The sequence below is a fragment of the Arvicanthis niloticus genome, chromosome 2 (assembly GCF_011762505.2).
Source record: "Arvicanthis niloticus isolate mArvNil1 chromosome 2, mArvNil1.pat.X, whole genome shotgun sequence".
Taxonomy (NCBI): Eukaryota; Metazoa; Chordata; class Mammalia; order Rodentia; family Muridae; genus Arvicanthis; species Arvicanthis niloticus.
In genome coordinates, this window is record NC_047659.1 from 77,120,676 (window position 1) to 77,139,478 (window position 18,803).

At 44.6% G+C, this 18,803-nt stretch overlaps 1 protein-coding gene across 2 annotated transcripts in view; it reads right to left on the bottom strand.

The window, feature by feature from the left end:
• Tcp11l1 (t-complex 11 like 1) overlaps nucleotides 1-18,803 on the bottom strand; it is a 40,486-nt gene continuing 21,683 nt past the window's right edge. For both annotated transcript variants that reach the window (XM_034494574.2, XM_076929366.1), the window contains exons 8-10: nucleotides 16,150-16,331; nucleotides 13,773-13,945; nucleotides 1-11,521 (exon numbers count right to left, since the gene is read on the bottom strand). In XM_034494574.2, the coding sequence (XP_034350465.1) occupies nucleotides 11,319-11,521; nucleotides 13,773-13,945; nucleotides 16,150-16,331 (558 nt within the window). In that variant the 3' untranslated portion in view covers nucleotides 1-11,318. The remainder of the gene's footprint in view (nucleotides 11,522-13,772; nucleotides 13,946-16,149; nucleotides 16,332-18,803) is intronic.

Sequence of the window (18,803 nt, forward strand, 5' to 3'; positions counted from 1 at the left end):
AAAAAACCTAGACAGTGGTGGCACATGCCTTTAATCACAGCACAGTGACTGGCTGGCAAATCTCTGTGACTTCAAGGACAGTCTGGTCTACATAGAAAACCCTGTCTCAACTAAACAAACAAAGAGAAGTCCCTTTAATAACATCTCATAATTTCTGCCCAAGTCCCTACAAGCAAATCCAAGTCCTCTGTATAAACCCTGGGACTGAGCTACAGATGTTCAGGGTTACTGAATACTGACTGCTCTTCCAGTGGACCCAGGTTTAATTCCCAGCACCCACAAAACAGCTAACAAACTCCAGCTCCAAGGAATCTAATGGCCCCTTCTGGCCTCTTAGGGCACTGCATGCATGTGATGCACCTGCACACATAAAATAATCTTTTAAAAAAGGAGGGTGGACTAGAGAGATAGCTCAGAGGTTGACATCACTGACTGCTCTTCCAGAGGTCCTGGAGTTCAATTCCCAGCAACCACATGGTAGCTCATAACCATCTGTAATGGAATCTGATGCCCTCTTCTGGCCTGCAGGCATACATACAGGCAGAACACTGTGTATATAATAAATAAATCTTAAAAAAAAAAAAATCTGGGGACTGCTGGCAACTGAAAAATCACCCAAAGCAAGGCATGTTCTAACAGTGCTGGACCTGCTGCCTGCACTTGCAGTCTTCTCTCTACAGTGCCTCCTCCACAGCACACATGAATGTGTATTTAACTCTCCTACAGACACAACGACAACCACCTATCCCGGAGCAGAAGGCTACACAAACTACTCATACTGAAATGGGGCTTTTGGTCCTGGTCACACAGGAAGCACTGCCAAGCCTTTAGATAGTGTTCAAGTTCTTTTTGCCTCCTGTCCAGAAGTCTCTGTCATTACTAATGATTTGGGGTTTTGCACATGCTGGGCAAGCATTCCACCGCTGATCAACATCTCAAAGGCTATCTAGTTACCCTTATGTCCTTCTTACTGAGGAAAGAAAGATGGTAATATGTCCTTCAGCCTAAACTCTAACATTGTTTTCTTTTGCTATTTTGAGAAAGGTCTCATTTAGCCCAAACTGGCCTCAGACTTGCTAGTAGCCAAGGCTGGCCTTGAACTCCTAGCCCTCTTGCCTCCACCTCCCAGGTTCTGGTATTCCAGGTGTTGGCAGACACATCTGGCTACACTTTAGTGACTTTCTAGCCAGGTTCAATAGTGTAAGCCTCGAGGCAGGGGAGGTGGATCTCTGAGTTCGAGGCCAGCCTGGTCTACAGAGTTCTAGGTCAGCTGTAGCTGCACAGAGAGATTCTGTATCAGAAACAATAACAACAACAAACTTTAATGAATTTCCAAGGATATAATGTGGCATACTTACTATTTGAGACAGGTCTTACTATACAGGTCTTACCTGGAAATCAGTATATAGACCAACCTGGCCTTGAACTCATGGAGATGTACCTGCTCCTACCTCCAGAGTTCTGCGTTTAAAGGCATACACCATTACACTCAGCACATTATTTTTCTTGGAAACAGAAACCAGCAATAGAGAAATTTTTAGCACATATTTGAAAAAATCATCCTCAAACAGCCGATCATTATTTTATTTATTTTTTGGGTGGGGTCTTGTTGGGGTTGGTCTGGTGCTATGTATTTTAAATATGTTAAAATGTTTGAGTATGTAAAATTCTTTACCCTAGGATCTAGTTGCCCCAGTATGAGTGGATTTTCATGTACACCAGCTTTTGTTGTGCAAACCTTGATCCCCAAGTTAACTTGTCCATAAAAGGCTAAAGCCTGTGATTGGGCAGTAGAAAGAGGCAGGACCTCCTGGGAGGGAGAAAGGAACTCTGGGAATAAGAAAGAGAAAGGCCTTTTCACCAGGAGGAAATCGATGTGACTGACTATGGGCCTAGAAGGTATAGCTAGCCATGTAGTAGAATGGGGCTAGGTGGCTGGTTAACTTAGATGAGCTGGTTGTAAGTCTACCTAAATAGGCCTAAGCTTTGAAATACTAAAAGATCTCTGTGGTTATTTGGGGAACTAGCTGGTTACAGAGTAACTGCCACCATATTAACTTCCAAGCATTAATATATAGACAATATTAATAACCATTTTACAGGGTCTTGCTATGCAACCCAGGCTAGCCTTCTACCTCAGCCTCTGAAGTGCTGAGTTCAAGTATATGCACACCCCCAGGCTGGGCTCCCCCGAGAGCCGGGTATGACTGGACAGTTTTCAGAGTGAATGTTCCTTTTGTCTCTGGTGCCCGGGGAATCCAGCTGGAGATCACACCACCTTCATGGCTCTGATTGTACCATGACGGCCTTGTTTAAAATACATGCATTAATACATATAATTTTTAAAAAGTCTTCCATACCACATCCAAAGTACTCTCATGGTCATATGATGTGTCAGAAATTCTGATCACTCAAGTTCCTTAGCAATTCTGCTCAAATGCTGAGGACTTTTCTTATTTATCTAGATTAGTGGGGTTGAGCTATTTTACATGAAACACAAATCTAATTTCTGAACTAGAATTCCATCAGCACATCTGTGTAAATTATTTCTCTTCTTTTGGGTTATAGGAAGCTATATACAATTATGTTTTAAAGATTCAAATAAGCCGGGCAGTGGTGGCACATGCCTTTAATCCCAGCACTTGGGAGACAGAGGCAGGTGGATTTCTGAGTTTGAGGCCAGCCTAGTCTACAAAGTGAGTTCCAAGACAGCCAGGGCTACACAGAGAAACTCTGTCTCAAAAAACCAAACCAAACCAAAAAACAACAACAACAACAAAAAACCCCACCATCACCAACAACAAAAGAAGATTCAAATAATTTGATTTCTTTAGACCTTATAGGTCACTGTTGTCCTGCTTTTGAATGAGGCTCTCACTATATAGTCCAGGCTACCATTCAACTTGTAATTCCACTGCATTGGCCTCCTAAGAGCTCAGATTACAGGCATATTGTGGTGGGCTTTATGAAAATTCTGGAATCTAATTTCATTAAAAAACACAGAGAAATACTGTTAATCCCTGGTGTAGGAATATGGAGCTGCTTCAGATTGCCCACAGCAGCTATGATCTGCCTCATGCTCTAGCAGAGGCATGGTTTTGCCAGCTGCAGATAGTTTCTATGATTGTGTGATATTTGGATTCTGGGAACTTTTCAAAGGGTATATAAATGCTAGGGCCTGGCAAGGTTGTGGGTGGCTGTTGGTTGTTTAGGAAGGATAGTTACAGTCTGTTAGTTGTCATGGACAAAGAAACAAATAGATTCAGGGATCTATCTCCTCTCTAGTCTTTCTTCTTTCCTATCTAGTGTTGGGAGGAATGGGGGAGGGGATGAAGGGTGGGAAAAAAGAAGCCACAAAGTAGCAAAGACCAGCTACAAGTGGCGCCCAATATGGGATTCTATTTTTAAAAATGGAAAATTTGATTTCAGATGCTATAAACTGGAGGGAGTGAAGAAATAGATTCCCCTCCCCCAAGGGGCCAGCAAATAATTTATTGTAGCTACTACCACTGGAATATCCACCACTCTGCTCCCAGAGGGGATTTTCAGCGTTTTATCTTCTTCATATATTTTGTTTCAAAAGAAGGTTGAAAGAATGGCTGAGCAGTTGGAAAAACTGCAAATGGAATAGATGGTTCTGAAAAACAAAATGGGGAAAAGAGAGTCACTCTACTCTTCTGTTTCTGAGCAGGGGGCAGAGTCAGACATGCAGCTAGACAGGCTGCAGGTGGAGGTGGGAGCACTCAGAAGCAAGGAGCACTGGGAAAGAATAAAAAGGCTCGTCCCAGTGACTGAGCATGAAGCAAGAGTTTCACACGGGAGACACAGAAACACTGTGCTGAAGGGCAGTTCAGTCAGAAAAGCTGAAAAAGCAGAAAGAGTCTGATAAAACACCCATTCAAAAAAGGATTAATCTCAAACCAGCTGTGTTGCAGTTATAGGAGTGGTGGCCCAGGGCTATGAGGTCACCAGCTTTCTGAGTAGTCATACAGCAAGCCTGCCAATGTTAGGGAACACGGTTATGACAAGATAGAATGGCATCCTACAGAAACGATAGATCTAAGGCATTTCAAGAGGTTGATTTCATATGGGATGTAAAACAAAACCTAAATAACTGGGCTACTCAAAAAAAATATTACTCCCCAAGATTGGGGGGTATTGGTAACAGCTGTACTAAACACTGGTCTGCAGTTGCAATGGTTAATGTGGTTGAAGGAAAAAATCATGAATATTGAACAGCAAAATAGAGTGAGCAGAATGAATATAGTAAAAGATCAGATGCTAGGTGAAGGGCTGCAAAGAGGGTAGGTGTTGATAGAGAACTTGGCATTTCAAACTTCGAATACTGAATATAAAGAAGTTCTGAGACTGTAGAATGATGTGTGCCTGGCTCCTTAAAGGATCCCCCATGGCTAGTCAACTGACTGCCGTTAGAACTGCTTAACCCTGTGACCTTTAGTGTTGGTTTCCTCTTGGTCTTATGAGAATAGGAGAGGATATAAAAAGCCAGCAAATGCTGGCAGAAAGAGGAGTAGGGTCCAGGACACTGCAATAGGACTGGAGAGAAAGAAAAGTAGGATGAGAGAGTAGGTCACAGAAGACAGGTTATATAGGAAGAAAGACTGTGTACGGCTAGAGAGACTGACCAGAGAAGATATTGTCAGTAGACAGGAGACCACTGAAGGCACTGAAGGCACAGGCCCACGGATAAATGCATAAAGAGTATGAATACTGGTTTTCACATGCACCCTGACAATGTAAATAGGTCAAGATATAGCTAGAGTTCTCTGATGCATTTAAAAGATGCTTTAATTTAAAAGGCTCGGTGCTTTAATTGTGGACATTTGAAACAAAGTTCTGAACAAGGCATCTCTAAAGGCAATGGTTTTTCTATATATGAGAAAGGCCTAGATTTCCAGGCATGTGCAGGTAATAGGACAAGGGAGTATAGGACAGAGAGATATCCAAGGCGAATTCTTGCCATTGAAATGGCAGGGCCTAAGTCAAGGCCCCGAAGCAAAGAGTATGAACTGTTTGCCTCTTATCAGCCAAAGAATAACAAGCAGGCAGAAAAACCTCAACTAAGTATTGTGAATCTAATCCATGCTACTGCAGACAGTGAGAAACATCTACACTATCCCCAACTCAGTGTTATAAAGTGTAGCTTATGGTCATTGCCCTCATGAACAGTAGGAATGGTCTTCAGAATCAGCTGACTTCCCAAGGAGTCACTGTGTATGTCAAAGGAGAAATTAAAATAATGGCTTATGTAAAAAGAAAAATGCAATTTACCACAGGTGACAGGACTGCTCACCTGTTAATGTTTCCTTGTATCAAAGGCAAAGACAAGTAAGAAGAACTGGGGCATTTGGAAGAACTCAAAATGTGTTCTGCAAACAATTAATGAGCAGAGGCCAAAATTAAAGTTGCAAGTGAATGACACTTAAATAGATTTTTGTGGATACAGGAGCTGATGTAACATTTATTAAATGCTATTTTTCTGGGGGATTACACCCCCTTTCACTCCTTAGTATCTACTGGTAGTTTCTACCTCACTTCTTGCCCATACATTCTCAAGTAAACAACACAAAAACATAATTTATTAATGAGTTGTAGGCATTATGCTGGGCACATCAAGCTATTCTAATCTTCCCACTTGTTAAAACTCACACAAATGCTAGTCACTTGCCCATCTGATGTCTCCCAGGCTGCTTCTGCTCCATCAGCCTGTCCTCAGGATGCACTTCTCTTGGCCACAGGCTTCAGATGGTCCATCCCATGTAATGGTGACTCTTTCCTCTGGCTTCTCTCCTTCTCCTGGTGGTCTCTCTCAAGAGCTCATGTTCAATTCTCCATCCCACCTTCCTTTCTGCCCAGTCACAAGTCCCAGCCATTGGTCCCCACTGACCAATCGGGGATTATGGGGGAGCATTATTTATGATACACAGGTTAATACAGTGCCCAAGTTATCTGGTTACTGTCTCAATAGGGGCTCAGAATTCAGCTTCTGAATACAGAGTGCACAAGACCCCAACAATATTTCACAAAAAGTCCTGGCACTCAGAATGGCCACTTCAAAAGGTTTCTACCCAGTTTCCAGGAATTGGAAAGTTATCTCAGACAAAACATTGTGTGATGGGTTAAATGTGTAGGGTCAGAAAATCAAATAGGGCCGGGTGGTGGTGGCGCACGCCTTTAATCCCAGCACTTAGGAGGCAGAGGCAGGCAGGCGGATTTCTGAGTTCGAGGCCAGCCTGGTCTACAGAGTGAGTTCCAGGACAGCCAAGGCTATACAGAGAAACCCTGTCTTGAAGGAAAAAAAAAAAAAAAAAAAAAAAAAAAAAAAGAAAGAAAGAAAGAAAGAAAGAAAATCAAATAGGAAAGTTAGGGCCTTATGTGACTGACATAGACATAAGTTTATGGGAATGAGAGTTATTACAGCAGTGAGAAACAGAACTCAGATTAATATCCCCTCAATATCAGAGACAATTCCTAAAATACTAGATCTAACGGAAGATGCTTCTGGGGAAGATGTTGAAAAATGTTATCCAGAACCACAGACTATGCAGGTATCCAAAACTAGACACTACATGGATTGAGTTTCCAAATTTTTAAGGTTTTTTTTTTTTGGGGGGGGGGGTGGCAAGGAGGCACTGCTGATATTATACCAACATTCCTACTCTTAAAATGGCTGAGCCTGGGTACAGCAATGCAAGAGTTCCATGCAAGAGGAATTGTGACAGTCAAGTGAGCTTCCTGGAAAGGCGCAGCCTCTTGCTGCTGCTGTGCCTCGTGTTTGTCATTGCTGTGTCCTCACATATCCAGCATGGTGTGAATGGGTGCGGGAGACCCTCGCTGCCTATGGGCTGATGACTGCTCTCTCTAGCCAATGTGTGTATGTGTGTGTATGTATATAAAGTGGTTGGAGCTTGAAGTATGCTTCATCCAGGAAGTGTGTGAGTGTGTGTGTGTGTGTGTGTGTGTGTTCATCCTGTCAACCTTTCACAAGCCCCAGAGAATCAAGCTTTGCTCCCTCAGAGAAAAGTCTGCTGAGTGGTCAACACTAACTCTACACCTCACCTCAGTTGACCCTGTATCGAAAAGCTGGCCTTTGGCAGCCCTTAACTAAGGAAGGCCACAGGCTTGCCAGGTCCTTGCCAGCACAGGAAAGTGAAGAATTGACCAATTATTAATAAGAAATGTGTTAGAAGCCTCAAATTCTCATGTAAAACACCATAAAGGTTTAAAGAAAACATTTTCTAGCGCCTGGCAGCATACCAAAGAAATAATAAGAAAATGTCCTACTTGTTCTTTGTATGACCAAACTCCATTACTTGTTGGAAGTAACCCTAGGAATACCAAAAGAAATAAAATCTGGCAGATGGTTTCATTTTGCAGAATTTAGAAAACTAAAGTTTGTACATCATACCACATGTATAATTCAGGGTTTCAATGGGCAACTGCTTTGAATTTTGAAAGAGCTAACTTTGCAATGAACATTCACTGAAGTCATGGCTATTGTGGGGACACCTGTACAAATTAAGGCCGGCAATGTCTCCAGGAAGATAAAGCAATTCTTTACATATTATAATATAAAGTATACTACAGGTCTACCACAAAATTCTATAGAACAAGCAGTTGTAGATAGATCTAACTGTACCTTTTAAAAAAAAAATGCTTGTAAAACAAAGAGGAAGAATAAAGACCCAGGGAAAGATTAAACAATGCTCTGTTAAATTTAAATTTTCTGAAAGTTAGTAAGAAAGGAACAAGAGCAGCTGAGAGACCCTGGGTTATAGAAAAAACTGTGGAATTAAATCAGCCTATATACTACAAGGATGTGTTAACATCAGAACGGAAGTCAGTGAAGGTTCTGCATTGGAGACACAAATTTGTTTATATTTTCATAGGAAATGAAAAGCTGTGAATTGAGCAGAAGAGGTTTCTGAAAACCTTGGCCACTGACCCTAAAAAGAGGAGGAGAGCCTGACCAGCCACTGCCTTCCCCTGCCAGCCGAAGAAGCCCAGACAAGAAACATTGAGCGCCTAAGCACTGACAGGCCTACAGAACTTTGGTCTCCTGCAATACAGAGCCATCCACAGTGCAGAGCAACAACAGGCCTGTGAGCAGGACTTAAGACACATCCTGCATGCCCAAGTCAGCACTGCAAGCCAAAGGTTCATAGAACTGGGGGCAGAGGTTTAGACTTCAGTAAGGAACTCCAGAACACAAGATGCTAGAAGACAAGACAGTCCAGGAGTATAAAAGGTTCAAGAAGTGGTATCCATGTTACAGGAAAGAGAAGCATTGCTGTTAGGTTTTTATCTCAGTTGTGCATATGCTCCTGACAAATCAACAGAAAGATCACACCAGATACCTGAGAACCCTGGAAAAGACACGGGAAAGAATGGAGAAGCAGCTTCAAAACTGCATAATTAGTAGCTAAAACAAATGGGGGAAATACATGATTTATTTTGTGTGCCTGGCCGTTTAAAGGATCCCCAACTAGTCAACTGACTCTTTAGGAATGCTTACCTGTTAAAACTGCTTGACCCTATGACCTTGAGTGTTGGTTTCCTCTTGGTCTTCTGGAGACAGGAGAGGGTATAAAAAGCCAGCAAAGGTTGGTAGAAGAGGAATAGGGTCCAGTAGACAGAGTAGGAGGAGTGGAGAGAGGAGAGGGGTAGGGTGAGAGAATAGGGTCAGAGAAGACAGGCGATGCAGAAGAGGAGATTGAGCTGGAGAAGCTGATCCTAGCCAGAGAAAATACTGTTAGGAGAAAGAACCCACAAAGATTCCACACAAGGTAGAAAAAAGAAATAAAAGCTACACTAGACCACTAACGACATGGACATGAGTATATGGATGATAAGGGAGATGACCCATGTTGGTTCTATTGTATGCCATATGTTGATAGATGAAATTATAGCTATGTGCTTTAATTTTGGGAAATGTGGTCATTTGCAAAGAGACTGTGACCAAACCAAAAGCCTCAGATCTCAAAATGGCCAGTGCATTAACTTTGAGAAATACAGTACTTTGCACTGGAAAAATGAACCAGCAAGTTTCTAGGGACAATGGTTTTCTTAAATCTCAAGCAGAAAGAAGCCCTAGGCTTCCCAGGGTGTATAAGCCAAGTGGCAGAGGCTGCCACTGGGTTCAAAAATGCAGACCCAAAAGAGATATTCAAGGTAATTTCTTACAGTTGGGAAACAGCCTTAGGGGTCTGGCTTACGGCTCTGCAGTAAAAATCACAAGCATTTCAGTCAAGGAGCAACATGCAGAGAAACCCTCCACTGGGCATTAGCTATTCAGTGAGCAACACTGCAGGCTGCGCTGCTCTAGAATAGGCCACAGGCAAACCTCTTTCTCCAAAACTCAACGTTACATAACAACCACTGGAGTTTCCAGTCCTCTGCCATCACGATCAATAGGGAGGATCTTAGGAAGGAGAAGTTTAACCTCCCAAAGATCCATTGTGCATCCAGGAATTATAGATCAGATTTCAAAGGAGAAGTTAACATTATGGCCTATGTAAAAAGAGATGCAATTTAACACAGGTGACAGGACTGCTCAGCTGTTAGTTTCCCTACATCAAAGGCGAAGCCACTCCAGTAGAATGAACAGGAGGGTTTGGAAGTACTAAAAAATGTGTTCTGGCAAACAGTTATTAATCATCAGAGGCTAAAATTAAAATTGCAAGTAAATGATATTGAAATAGAAATTTTGGTGGATACAGGAGCTGATGTAACTATAATTTCACAAAAATCTTGGAACTCAAAATGACCACTTCAAAAGGCTTAAACCCAGTTTCTAGGAATTGAAGTTATCTCATGAAAGTTAGTTTCTATGACTGTGTGATATTTGGAATTCTGGGAACTTTTCAGAAGGTATATAAACGCTGGGGCACCAAGAGGTGGGGTAGGTGGTTGCTGGCCATTAAAGGAAGATGGGGGACAGTTGTGGTCTGTTAGTAGCCACAGTCAAAATGAAACAAAAGAAAGAAATTAAATTCAGAGACCCTCCCCCCATGCTTCTTTATCTCCTATCTAGTGTTAGAAGGAGAAGTGGGGGAGAGGCTAAAGGGTGGGAAATAGAAACGCCCACAAAGTTTCAGAGGCCAGCTAGAGCATATGTCACCAAGTGTCAGAGGCCAGCTAGAGCATATGTCACCATGCCTGGCTTTATAAGCTTTACCTGCCACAGTCAAGGCGCAGGAAGAAGTACTTCTGTAGAAAGAACAGTAGCATTTCTGTTTTGTTTTTTGAGACAGGGTTTCTCTGTGTAGCCCTGGCTGTCCTGGAACTCACTCTGTAGACCAGGCTGGTCTTGAACTCAGAGATCTGCCTCCCTCTGCTTTCCAAGTATTGGGACTAAAGGTGTGCGCCACCATACCTGACTCTGTTCTGGTTAAGTTGAAGTCTCTGTTACCTAAGCTGTTCCCGAGTTCCTAGGCATAAACAGTTCTATCTTTTAAAAGTAACTGAAGCTCCAGGGGCTTATGGCTTCTCAATACTAGGCACGTGTGTGTGTGCATGTACATCTCTCATTGTTTAGATGGGAGAGATCAATCTCAGGGCCTTGTGTGGGCAATCACTGGCCACTTTACTACATCCCATGCTAACAAAACAAGCTTTTAAAAATCAAGTTCTACCCATTGGGTATGGTAGCAAAGCCTGTAATCCTAGCATTTGTGAGGCAGAGGCAGGAAGACGGATCAAAGTCTGGGGACAGCCTATTTTACATAAGCAAGTTCCACATCAGCAAGGGGAGAATATATAGAGATGCTGTTTCAATAATAATATAAATTATTAAGCAACTCTGCTGTAGAACAAAGGGACTCTGGAACACTGTTAGGCCAGACCCAAGAAGCAATAAATGGACAGAGTGGGAAGGAGCCAGCTAGGACACTGTAAGACCATAGACAGCCCTGTCAGAAAGCACCCACAGGAACAGTGGGAGGAAGGCTGTAAATGGGACAGGAGGACAAGTCTTGGCTTATGACTGTGAGCACAGAGCATCTGAGAAAGAGACAACTGTCTCAGGTTTCTTGGGAGAGGCGCTCCTCCAACCTGATGAAGCAGGAGCAGAGACAAAGGCGGCCAATTGTTGAAAGCTCTGTGCTCCTATAGACTCAAGAGAACAAAATCTTCTTAGGTTTGTAAACTTGCACTCGTAAATACAGTCCTCAAAACAGAATTCAGTGCATTCTTCAGTCCCCATGGAACCAGCGCTATTAAACAGGAATGTACCACATCCATTCTCCACGCACTGCGAAGCGGGTCTGAGCCGACCACGGGCAGTGGCAGCTGCGCACTCAGGAGCGGAGGAGGAGCTTACTGAGTATTGCATCGTAGTAAGGGCAGAACACCATCTTGTTATAGTTGACCAGGCGCACAAACTTCACAGCAACTTCTTCCAGCTCTTTCTGAATGGGACCCAGTCCGCCAGGCACTGTAGGCAAGAGCTTCTGATGACCAGAGGCAAGGTATGTCTCCAAGAAGGTCAAAATTCGGGACTCTGTGGCAAAAGGGAAGAGTAATCAGGGTCGTCTCTTCAGACTGACGTTATACATGTCTGATTAGGTTGGTTAAGTCAGTCATCGCTTTCTCAGGGAAGTCTTTCCCGCTCATCCCCAGATCAGATCCATAGAACTTTACACTTCTTCAGGGAAGAACACATGTATGCACACAAGGAGTCTGCAGCAGCAGCAGCACGCTCTGCTCTTAAGAGGATCAGTCCACTGAGGCCAACACTGGCCACTGCCACAGGGCACACATGGACAAAGAAAGCAAAGCAAGAACAAGTTCAAAATTGGGGGTGGGGCTGGAGACATGGCTCAGAACATGAACTCTAGAACACTGGACTCTGTAAATACACACACACACACAAATACATGCCTTTCATCCTAGCAGAGATAGACATATCTCTGTGAATTCAAGACCAGCCAGACCTACATAGAGACCTTGTCTCAATAAATACACAAAATCTTAGAAAATGTTCAAAAAAGTAGAGAGGGTGGAATATGCAGCTCTGGGTGGAGTGCATGAGCCTGGATTCAACTTCAGAACTTAAAATATTAGAAGGAAGGAGAAGGAAAAGGAAGGAAGGATGAAGGAAGATGGATCTTGTCCTGCTAACGTCTACTGTCTGTCATGACTGAGCACGGGCTTCCTTTGATGCTCACAATGGGAGACCACAGAAGTCAACTGTGGTCTTGTTCTACTTAAGAGGAACAATTTTGGTCGGTACCTTTCAGTCCATTCCATTTGGGAAACACATTGATTAAATGGACTTTTCAAATTGCCTGCCTTGCCTCTTGCACTGTGGTACCCTCTCAAGTACAAACAAAAGAACCCACAATACACACACACACACACACACACACACACACACGCACGCACATGCACTCGAGCACGTGCGTACACACACTGACAGCTGAGTCCCACACTTCTCCACTCCTCAGAGATCTGGTTCTCCTGAAGTTCTTAGAGCTGGAGGCTCCCCAGAACCAGAGGTCTGTGTCATTCCCACCCAGGACTGCTGTCTGTAACTACGACAGAGCCAGGCAGTGGTGCCACAGGCACTCAGCAGACAGAGGCAGGCAGATCTGTGAGTTCCAGGCTAGCCTGGTCTACAGAGTTCCAGGACAGGCAGGGCAACACACAGAAACCCTGTCTCAAAAACCAAAACAAGATGGCGATGAGACAAGCAGCAGCATGGAAGCCTTCCCTGGGGATACAGATCTGATTCACAGAAGCCTCCTCCTCAGTAACCCACGGTTAAGCTGTGGCTAGCTAACACAGGGCTGGGATAAAAAAAGCTTTAAAAAAACCACCTGTCTTAATTTTAAAAATTGACAGTATTTGTTCTGTATAAAATTACTTAGTAACAGGATCTGAGTCAAGGTCTGTGACACTGGAGTCAGAACCTCTGAGATGATGATGGTCGGCCACCGCTCAGGTGAGGGTCGGACCCTCTCCTAACACAGCCGCACTCAGAAGCCGCTCGCACTCTCCGAGTGCACTGCCACCGCTGGCATCGCTTGTTTTAAGGCAGGGTCTCACTATGGGTCTCTGGCTGGCCTGGAACTTACTATGTAGACCAAGCTGACCTTGAACTCACAGAGCTCCTCTTGCCTCTATCTCCTGAGTGCTGGTTAAAGGACTGCATTACATGCCCAGCTCCATTTTCTTTTGAGGGCCTGTCCCCCAGCCCTCTGTCCTGGTTACTGCATTTTTATTGTTGTTTACACAAGCTAAAGTCATCTTAGAAGAGGAACCACAATTGAGAAAATGCCTCTGTCAGATGGAGACAGGTTTGTGGGACATTGTCTTTTCTTTCTTTTTCTTTTTCAAGAGAGAGTTTCTCTGTATAATCTTGGCTGTCATGGGCCTCCCTGTACCAAGATAATCTCAAATTCAGACATTGTCTGCCTCTGCTTCCCAGGTGCTGGGATTAAAGGTGTGTTTATCATACCTAGCCACTTTCTTGAAACAGTATTGATATGGGAACCCCAGCTACCTTGAGTGGTGCCACCCTGGAAGGTAATCTTACATAAGAAAGCAGGCTGAGCAAGCCATGGAGAGCAAGCCAATAAGCAGAATGTCCTCCAGTTCCTGCCTCGAATTCCTCAGTGACAGAGTATGACCTGACAATTCTAAGATGAAACAAACCTCCTTCCTCCTCAGGTTGCTTTTGGTCATCGTATTTCACCACAGCAATAGGAAGTAAATAAGATACCCTCTGAGAGAACGTTCCCTAAACGTACCCATGATCCTGCGAATGGGGTCGTCAGGACTGGCGAGGGCCTGAATCTGGCCCTTGAGCACAGTCTCCTTATGGATGGAGAACGGGGAGGCTCCACACAGGGAGAGGCAGCTGCTCACCTCCAGGCACACTTTCTCCCCAATGGAAGTCAGGGCGTCTTCCAGATGGAAGGATCTAGAACAGAGAGGAGACAAGGGAGCAAGGAGACCAAAGGATGTAAACCCTGGCACTGTCTTGACAAGGATGACAGCACCAAGTGTGTGGGGCCTGCAGCTCCCTCTGCTGCCTCCTCACCTCCTAGGCTTTCTAATGCCTTTCTAATTGTACCTGTCTGTCTATCTGTTCTGTCTGTCTCTTGTGGACAGGGTCACAGAGCCCAGGCTGGTCAAGAACTTGTACTTTACACCTGAAGAAAACCTTGAACCTCTGATGCTCCTGCCTCTACTTCCCAAGATTAGCGCTGTGAGCTACTATGTCAGTTTTTACAGTGCTGGGGACGAGGGCTCTGCGCATGTCAGGCACATACATGGTAGTCATGCGCTCTGCCAGTAGAGCTACATCCTCAAGGCTCAAAGCACAAAGCTCACGCCTATACAATGCATAAGCTAACAAGTGACTTCTAACAATCATCCAGCACCTCCAGAGGAATACACAGAAACCTGAGATTTGGTAGCTGTGGGACAGGAGGGAGGTTCCCTATTCATTGAATACTCTTTTGTATCTTTATTTTATTTTATTTTATTTTTTACCATGCTGGAGATTAAGCCCAAAACCTCATTCATGGTGAGCACTTTGCCAGCTGAGGCATATCCTCAACCCTCTGCAGCTGCTTTGTTTTGTTTCGTTTTGAGACAGAAGATAGCCAAGGCTAGCTGTGAATTTCTGGTCCTCCTGTTTTTATCTTTCAGGTACTGGGATCACAACTTACACTAGCTATTTTTAGAAGGAAAAAATCCAAAGAAGAAAACAAATATCCTTGATTCCTTGGGAGCACCTGTGAACAACCTCCTGTGATGGGGCTGCTGTGAGAATGTTACTATTTAGTGACAAAGTAACAGTCTTCCGGGCGTAGACCTCTGTACTATAGCACGTGTGGGAACTAAGGGAGCAAGTCCCAGGCCTCACTGCGGGTACCACACTGCACTGCCCCAGAGCAGCCAGGGCTCCCGAGAAGTGGGGATGGAAATGGAGGGGACAGTTCAACCTGAGCAACAGCATCAGGGTAGGCCTCAGACCAGCAGTGTCCTCAGCCTGCTTGTCACAACGTGTGAAAAGGCTCTGCGTGGCACTGACCACACACACACACACACACACACACACACTGTACAAGCTTAGCAGTACAACCTCCTCCTCTTATAAGGATGATGTGGTGGTCTGACTAAGAATGGCCCCTCGAAGGCTCATATTGCTTTAGGGAGTGGCATTAGGAGGTGTAGCCTTGCCAGGCAGTGGTGGCGCACACCTTTAGTCCCGGCTCTAGGGAGGCAGAGGCAGGTGGATTTCTGAGTTCAAGGCCAGCCTGGTCTACAGAGTGAGTTCTTGGACTGCCAGGACTACACAGAGAAAGCTTGCCTTTAAAAAAAAAAAAAAAAAAAAAAAAGTTGCTACGGCCATGCTGTGTCTTCCCAGCGATAGAAACTCTAAGACAGATGAGAAGGTGGGGGCTGGGTTCCCTCTTAGAGTCTCTGCACTGGGCCATGTCAGACACAGGGCTTACTGAAAGATTCAAACCCACCCTACTTGTTGTGAATCATGGGAGTCACATACTGGTTGTGTTGAGGGAGCACCTGCTAGAGATTTCACAATATTAAGTTTGATACATGAAAAAAATGGCAGATACAACATGTCTATAAGGTATGTGCAAGGGGAGGAAGTTGCTGTTATGGGCGTGCCCTAAGGAGTAGAGTTTGTTTCTTCTCTGATCTTTATCTTCCAAGAACCACAGCTGGAGCAACTGGCTGTCCTGGGGCCAAGGTCTACGTTCCACTGGTTTCTCTAAGGACATGGCTTTTACTGCAGTTGGTAGTGAGAGCAACTCAGTGGGTGAAGTCAGTGGGGTGATTTGTTAGTAAGTAAGATTAAGTTAGAAAACAGGTTAAACATAGGTAAGTTCTACCTCATGAGGCATCTACTTCAGTTCTATTTGTGTTAGAATGTTCTGGTTACAGCCAATTTGCTTACTGTGGGCTCTGAGCAGAGACATTTGAAAACCACAGTCCTGGGGCCTTGTTAAGTCTACAGTTCCCTGTAACTTGGACATGACAGGCATAAATAAACTTCAGGGCAGCAAAGTCTTCTCTAATCTCCTAGTGGCCTTACACTGGGAAACTCCCCTTGTACACTACAACTCCATCCGCTGTAGGGCCCCAGCCACTTACGGCAAATGCATGTCTGTCAGCAGAATCTTCACCACCATCTTGAGCTTCTCAGCAAAGTCAGCATGCCCAGAAATTCCAGGTGCAGCGGTACTGAATGTGACCAGCAGCACAGCTCCCAGGATGGCCAGCTGCTCCAGCTGCAGCTGGAGCTCTTGGAAACGAGACTGGTCCATCAAAACTGTCTGCAATGAACACACATGGCACTGCTGAGCAGAAATTCAAGCTGGCCAGCAGAGGGCAGTAGAGCCACACCTCCACCTGCTTTGAGATGCCCTTTCAGATTTGCTGGATTCCTTTCAGAGCTGGAACAGCACCCTGCATTAGCTGAGACAGGTATGGCAATAAACCTAAGATTTCACAGGACTATGACCTCAGGCAAGTGCCTTTACTCTCTGAGGTTGTACAAAAAGGGAATTCTCTTTGTACAGCCTCTTGAAGGATGAAGAAACCAGACCAGCAGGGGAGCAGCTGAAAGCTGCTTACCACTCCATCAGTAAGAGGTACAGTAGCAGGAAGGAAGGGTAAGAAGACGGAGCTAGGGTGGCTGATGATTTCCTATGTGTCCAGAACTGACTGTCCCAGATTTGAAAGGGAAACATCCAGGTCCTGAGACCCCATCTTTAACTCCCACAAACCAGGAAGTCACCTGTGCTGATAGATGGGAGAATCTTGAAGCAGCGCCAACAATTACTCATCCCCATACCTATAGCATGAAGAAGCTCCAAGAACTGGGCCTTCCTACCAGAGACTGCAGAGGAGATGAGGGAAGAGCAGCAAGGTCAAAAGATAATTCAGTTCAGAGGTTTTGTTCTCTTTTGGGGGTGGGTAGGCTTGGGGACAGGATTTCACCATATAGCTGTGGCTGTCCTAGACCTCACTCTGTAGACTAGGCTGGCCTCAAACTCACAGAGATCCACCTGCCTCTGCCTTCAGAGCACTGGGGTTAAAAGTGTGCACCACCACGACTGGCCCAGATCTGAGTTTTCACAGGTTCATCAAACAAGCTTTAAGAAGCTCTTTGGTGGGGACTGGAGAGATGGCTCAGCAGTTAAAAAGTGTTGACTGCTCTTCCAGAGGTCTTGAGTTTAATTCCCAGCAACCACATGGTGGCTCACAACCATCTATAATGGGATCTGATGTCCTCTTCTGGTGTGTCTGAAGACAGTGAGTGACTACTCACATAAAATAAGTAAATAAGAGAAAGAGAGAGAGAGAGAGAAAGAGAGAGAGAGAGAGAGAGAGAGAGAGACAGAGAGAGACAGAGAGACAGAGAGACAGAGAGACAGAGACAAGCCTGCTTTGCTGTAAGAATGTAAGAAGCTAATCGAGAAGATATGGTCTATGTTTGTAACCCTGAAACACTGAGGCAGGAGGATCAACCAGAGTTTGAGACTGGGCTAGTGTTTTAAACAATATCCAGAAAATGGGAGTCAGAGCCTGGACTCCTTAGAAGACTGAGGTCCTTCTTCATTAACAGCCTCCATTGATCTCCCTGCTCACGTGGGCACGATGTCACTTAACATGGACAGGACTTGACTTCAGGATGCAGAGGATCTCTGCAGCTGATTGCCAATAACAGACGTGCAGTCCCAGTAAAAAAAAAAAAAAAAAAAAAAATGCCATCTTCCCAACTGTAAAAAATGTCAAGTCGAGAACTCCCTCCAGGAGCTCTTACACCACTACCCAGAGTCACACCTTCCAACAAGCCAACACCACCTTTAGGTCCCCTTTAGAACCAACAGGGAACTCAGGCAAGAAGGGAAGCTTACAGCTCTTAAAAGGAAGCATAGGGTCCATGACAAAGACATTTACAGAAGCTGCAGGTCTAAAGCTGGAAAAAAAGGAACCAGTGCCCTCAAAGAAGACAGAGGAAGCTACATACCAGATCAGTTTCTGCCAGACAAGTGGGGAACCCCTCATTAGTCACCCCCTGAATGGTTCCTGCAGCTAGACCTGCTTAGAACAGTGCTCTGTGGAAGCGGCAGGAGTTTTGGGAGAACAAGCTGTGAAGCAAAAAAATCAGGGTTTTTTTGGTTTTGGTTTTTTTGTTTTGTTTTTATGGTTTTTCAAGACAGGGTTTCTCCAGGTAGCCCTAGATGTCCTGGAATTTGTTCTGTAGACCAGGCTGGCCTTGAACTTAGAGATTAAAGATATGTAACACCCATACACGCTTTTTTTTTTTTAAATCATGACAAACTGAATAAAAACAGTATAAAAAGTTCAGTAGTACGGACAGGAAGCACTTCACACTGCTGGTGGGGCTGTGAGAACAGGGGAGCAGTTTCTCAAAGTGGTGTGCTTGGAGTCTACCCAGAAACTGCACCCCACAATACAAGCTATAGGCTTGATGCTGAATGTCCACACAGTCCGCACTCGGCCAGTCCCAGCTGGGGAGGAAACGAGCTGTGTCCACACAGTAGGAGACTGACATGATGAGCCTAGAAGACATCGTCAGTAGGCCAGGCACAAAAGGATAAATGTGGCTTGATTCCATGGACACAAAGCACCTGGACATGCTGGGCTTGTTATCATAGCATTTGGAAGACTAAGATTGGATGTTCAAGGCCAATCTGGGCCACAGAAGACCCTGTCAGAAAAAAGCCAAAACAAACAAAGATAAAAATTAAACTCCCAGAGTTATTAAATCTGTAGAC